Source organism: Sceloporus undulatus, chromosome 2 (assembly GCF_019175285.1).
Source record: "Sceloporus undulatus isolate JIND9_A2432 ecotype Alabama chromosome 2, SceUnd_v1.1, whole genome shotgun sequence".
Taxonomy (NCBI): domain Eukaryota; kingdom Metazoa; phylum Chordata; class Lepidosauria; order Squamata; family Phrynosomatidae; genus Sceloporus; species Sceloporus undulatus.
Window position 1 is genome coordinate 91,762,846 of NC_056523.1, and position 6,000 is coordinate 91,768,845.

General features: G+C 45.5%; 1 protein-coding gene across 1 annotated transcript in view; it reads right to left on the reverse strand.

Moving 5' to 3' along the window:
- Window positions 1–5,732, reverse strand: part of CDX1 (caudal type homeobox 1) — a 42,125-nt gene extending 36,393 nt beyond the window's left edge. Inside the window, exon 1 of the mRNA XM_042454034.1 lies at window positions 5,282–5,732. Coding sequence (XP_042309968.1) covers window positions 5,282–5,732 — 451 coding nt within the window. The remainder of the gene's footprint in view (window positions 1–5,281) is intronic.
- Between the last annotated feature and the right edge of the window lie 268 nt (window positions 5,733–6,000).

Genomic DNA, 6,000 nt, shown 5'->3' on the forward strand with positions numbered 1-6,000 from the left:
ACATAACCAAAGAAAAGCTTACAAAACCACTTAATATAATAATAAATTCAAGCTTCTGAGTCCTGCTGAGAATGGAGGACTTTTTGGGATCCTTCCTGGACAGAAGGTGGAAAGGTACGGCTGGTCTTGGAAAAGGAGGACCTGTGGTCAACCTGAGGACAAGGCACTGCAAAATGCAGGGCCTCCAAGAAAAGTGTGAGGTATTGCCAAGTAAAAGCTAAAAGCACTTAATATAAATATCGATTCAGGCTTCTTAGCCCTGCTCAAAATGGAGGACATTTTGGACAGAAGTCTGGAATGTAGGACAGCTCCTGGAAAAGGAGGACGAAGGCTGTCCATGCGCCACAAGGACAATGGCAGTTTGGTGGGAAAGTTTGCAGGTGGCACTCTCGCCCTTTTCCTCCTCATGCAGCAACACACTTTTCAATATGTGGGCTGCCTTTTCAATGCAGATATCCCAATCCCACCGACAAATGCCACTGAATTAACAGTTTGTGTAGTTTGAGCATTGGACTACGACTCTGGAGGCCTGGGCTCAATTCCCAGCTCTCCTATGAAACCCGCCTTGGGTGAGTCACACTCTCTCAGCCTCAGAGGGAGGCAAGGGCTGAGAGAGTGCCATCAAAAACAGACAAAAGTCCACACCACTCCACTATTATGCCAATGTTTCCAATAATTGCGCTGTTACACAGCACAGAACCTCCTGCCTCCCGCTCACCTGGCTGCATTTTTTTAAAGAAATATATATATTTATGGGAAGTCCTATTAGGAGAAACAACTCTCTCTAAATCCACCAAATGTCTCCCCAGAAGTAAGTTGAGTTGAATGAAGCTTACTCCCAAGTAGCTGGGCACAGTGTTGAACCCTTAATTCCCTATATACATACTTTATGACTGAAGAAATTGCATTTGTCTTGTGGGAAATTATGACACAGTTTTTAAGTTAAACCAGTTGTTAAGTTAAGGCATAAGCTTAAGCGGAACCATAGGACTCTGAAGTTTTATAGCTTGCAGTGATAAGTTGTTCATCCATTTTGTATAGTTCTTCCTCATTTCTCACAGAAAATATAACAGTTCTTCTATATTACAGACATATCATTCTCCCCCACTTTTGCTTTAATTACCACAACGTAAGGTAAATTATAAGCATAAATTGAAAGGTGGTGGCGAATAGGGTAACTAATGTACATTATGATTTTAATGTTCTGGTCATTGACTGTATTAATAAATTCATTCATTCATTATGTGACTTTGAGGTATTTAACCACATAAATGTGCACACGATAACACCAAATAGTTTGTTTCTTCTCTCCCTCCCCAAAGGCATACATCAGATGCATTGCATATCGCCATATGCATATGGACACATACTTAAGATATCCAGATTTTCCATTCTTCTCATGTTTCCTTGTACACAAAACCATCCCACATCCAGCATATGTACTCCAGAGTACTTGCCAACTAAATAGTCCAAGGAGTTAGTGCTTTAACCTTTTATTCCTGAATTAGTAAAGAAAGGATGATGATAATGAAGATCATGGCTGATGTAACCTTAGTTTTCTCACATACTATCAGGATATGGGCTGAAGGTGCATGATGCAATAACCATGCTGAAGGTAAATGATTTGGATGCAGTAAGCATTTGGGTCAGAAATTTCCTAGGAATCTTATATAAGCTGTATTGAGAGAATGTTGTTGTTGTTGTGTGCCTTCAAGTTGTTTCCAACTTATGGTGACCCCAACATGAACCTATCACAGAGTTTTCTGGGGCTGAAAGTGTGACTTGCCCAAGGGCATTCAAGTGGGTTTCCATGGCCAAGCAGACCTCCAGAGCCATAGTCCAATGCTCAAACCACTACACCAGACTGGTGTATTCCTGAAAGGAATACATACATGTTGCAACCCACTCTTACATCTCAATGAGAACCAGCATAGTATAGTAGTTTCAGTTTTAGACTAATGGCTCTGGAGACCAGGGTTGAATCTCCACTCAACCATGGAGACCCACTGGGTAATCTTGAGCAAGTCACACTTTCTCAGCCTCAGAGAGAAGGCAAAGGCAAGCCCTCCCTGAACAAATCTTGTAAAGAACCCTCTCCCCCACGATGGATTTGCCTTAGGGCCACCATAAGTTGAAAACCATTTGAAGGCACACAACAGCAACTCACATCTTATTCCTCCCACCCCCTTTTCACTTGCTAATACATTACATCTTCACTACTTCACATGATACTGCCAGTTCATGTTTATTCAGCAGGGAATGAGCTTTTCACTTGCTTAATCCAGGTTCCAAATTTTACCTGGCATTTTCACACAGAATTAGAAAATGTCACTTGGTTATCTATTGGTCTAAGTTCAGTGGAAACTCCTAATTTGTCTTTCTCTTAAACTACCATTAGGAAAGAACAGAAAAGATTCTACAATTTGTATTCATAATACAACAGCCTCTGAATAAATAAATTAATTAAGATGCCAGCCACAGATGCTGGTGAAACGTCAGGAAGAAACTCTTCTAGAACATGGCCACATAGCCCAACAAATCCACAAAAAACTAATTAAATATTTTTTTTCCTGAAAGAGCATCTACATCTAATCTCAGAAAATGGCTAAATTGTGGAATTTCTAGTAATGGAATAAAAAGAAATGGGACAGTCAAGTTATACTCATCACTTGGCATTTTGTTATTTCTTGTGCAGGAGTTAAATGTGCACATCTTTTGACAACAGGAGCAAAAGACAGAACCACTGCACACCTAGTAATACTCGAAAATTGTATATTTCAAAGGTATGTATAATGTTGCATGAAACTGGAAGATGGGCACTTTTATGCCAAGAGTAAACATCTTTCAAAATACCATGTTTGTCTCAGATACTGTGCTTAGAGGCCGAACTCTGGAGAGCCAGTATGATGTAGTGGTTTGAGCGCTGGACTATGACTCCGAAGACCAGAGTTCAAATCCCTGCTCAGCCATGGAAACCCACTGGGTGACTTTGAGCAAGTCACACTCTCTCAGCCTCAGATGGAGGCAATGGGAAACCTCTTTTGAACAAATCTTGCCACAAAAACCCTATTACATTGTCAGAAATGACTTGAAGCGACACAACAAGGCTGAACTCAAAAACAAATGTATTAAGCTGAGTGGAGTCAGCGACTGCACACTAAAAACATGAAGTACAAAATGCCAGGAAACCAGGGAAGCTTACAAACACAACATGCCATTCATTTTGGAACATAACATTTAAAAAGACATTTGTGCATACTTTCCTTTATACCATCATCTTCTTCATTTAAATAGTAAAATGGAAATTGGCCCTTTAGATATAGTAATACATTGCTGTGGCAAGAAAGGATACTTTACTCTTGGAGAAATGGCTAAATCACTCACCCCAAACACTAGCTTTCCAAAAACTCAGAATAGCTCCCCCCCCCCCCCGGCCCTGGTTTTCTTTTCTCTGCCACTGAAGGAAGGTATTTACCTGCCTAGAAGTTTTTGACAAGGTAGAGGTTTTTAAAAAATGCAGTCAGCTACCGCTATACTAGACAAGAGAAAAATTAACTTGTGACTCAATGCCAGAATCTGGGTGAAGTGTTTGACAATCATATTGTAAACAACTTAACTAAAAGATAGTTCTTAGAAAGTTCTAATCATACTCCTGAGTGTAGAAGAGAAGGGGGGAAAGCATGCACACAAACAGCTGAAATCTGTAAAGTACACTCAATTAATGTTATATGTTATTGTCACGACCATTTTGCTTCCCTAAAATTCTTCCTTTAATGCCTTTCTATACCAAAATGGTGGTAGCATTAAACTGATCATAGTACTATACCTGCTATGAATCTGGCTAGAACTTCAGCACAGAGTGCCTAGTTCAAGGTAAAGGTGTTTATAGTCCCTGTCAATAAGATTGACACATGATCCAAAGAAGGGTTATACACATGTAAGTCACACTGGCCCTAGTGGGTCTTAACTTGCGTTTCTCATAAATTGTGACCTGTGACCCTCAGTATGGATGTAGTGGAGATGATACAAAACATGCTCAAATCCCATTATATTTCTAGACAGTTTAAGAGTGGCACTGTAACAAACTTTGTTGTTGTTGTGCGCCTTCAAGTTATTTCCATCTTATGGCAACCCTAAGGTGAACTGATCATAGGGTTTTCTTGGCAGGTTTCTTCAGAGGGGGGGTTGTCATTGCCATCCTCTGATGCTGAGGGAAAAACCCAGTGCATTTCCATGGCCAAGCTGGGATCAAATCATTACATCACGCTGGCAATCTGTAACATTTTAATAAATGTGCAGTCTCTCCACATGAAGCAAACACATGCACAGGCTTTGAGAGGCTGTGGCCAGTCAGATTTGAACATATTAGGCAACCTTATACCAAATCGGGTCCATCTAAATCCAGCATGGGGTGACTCATAGTAACTGCCTTATACTATTTCTCCATTTGTCTAGGATTATCTGCTCTGACACTCATGGTCCCAGCATAGCTCAACCTTTCCCATTCCCTGCTGCCTACCCTTGCAGCTGGAAATGCTTGGGCCTTGCTGTATGTAAGCATAAATCCTGCCACTGAATTGGGGTTAATCCCCAAAACAACACTGACACCTATGAACATGAAGTGTGCCACTCTGTTTACCACACACACAACTATACACAACTACTATACAGCAAAGTACAGCATCATCCCAAATCCACAATATTGTGATCCCCTGTTAGCCCAATAAAGGGAATCACTGTTTTGTAGATTTGGAATGATACTTCAACTTCCAAGTTGGTTCCTAGAGGGCTTTCCTGATTCGGAGTGGCCACTGTCACAGGGCTGAACTGGCTTTTCAGTAGCCAGACTGTGTGAAAACTCTTGTGCCTACAAGGGAAGGCGAGGAAGGGAATGAAAAGCAAAGCTTATAAATGTGAAGTCGAAGCCTTCACTGAAGATGCCAGCCCCACAGATGCCTGCGAAACGTCAGGAACAACCTCTTCTAGAGCATGGCCCCGTAGCCCCAAAAACCCACAAAGCACTCCAGTTGCCCTGGGCTAACTGGGTCTCTAAGGTTGCTTTACACTGGAGAAATAATCTGATTTGGTACCACTTCCTTTGCTTCCATGGCTCAGTGCTATGGAATTGTGAACATGGCAGTTTGTCGTGGCCCCAGAGCGGAGCCATGCCATGCCCAGCATACCACAGCATGGAGCCAGGGCAGTTGAAGCGGTATCAAAGCGGATCATGAAGGAAGGGCCCAGGCCTGAAGGGACATGGAGGCCCCCGAGGGCTCCTTACCGCTGCTGGCACCGCTGGCGGGGACGTTGCGCCGCATCCACTCGTAAGGGGTGCGGGGTCCCTGGGGGCCGGGGGAGATCTGGCCCACCGAGGAGGCGCCCATCGGCGGAGGCAGCAGCCCGGAGCCCGGGCCCTGGAGGGGGCTGAAATCCGCCGGGCCGTAGCCCAGCTGCCCGGGGTTGCCCACCGCGGCGGGGGCCCCTGGCCCATAGGCGTGCCAGTCCTCTTTCGGGGGCGGGTAGGGCGAGCCCCAAGGGCCGGAGGAGGGCTGCCCGTGGTGGGGCTCCCCGCCGCTCAGGCCCGGCGGCACGTGGTGGTAGCTGGCGAAGTCCGAGTACTGGGCCGGCACCGGGACGTAGTTCTGCGGCGGCAGGTTGAGGGCGGCGTGTCGGACCGGGTTGGGGTACATGGCGGGGGGGCTCTCCTTATCCAAGAGGTAGCCCACGTACATCCTCCCCGAGGGCCCCCGGGGGCATGCTGGGCCCTGGCTCCGCGGGCCTCCCTCGGCGGCGGCTGCTGCTGCTGCTCCGGCTGGCTCTCACCTGGAGCACCTCTGGGCCAGGTGCTGCCCTCCTCCTCCTCCTCCTCCTCCTGGCCCTTCTTCTTCTGCCCAAGGACCTCCCCAAGGCAAGGCTGGGCCCTCTCGCCTGGCTCTTGCATTATTGGGCCAACCTTCTGCCAGCATTTGCATGGGAAGGCCGCTCTGCATCTCAAAGGGC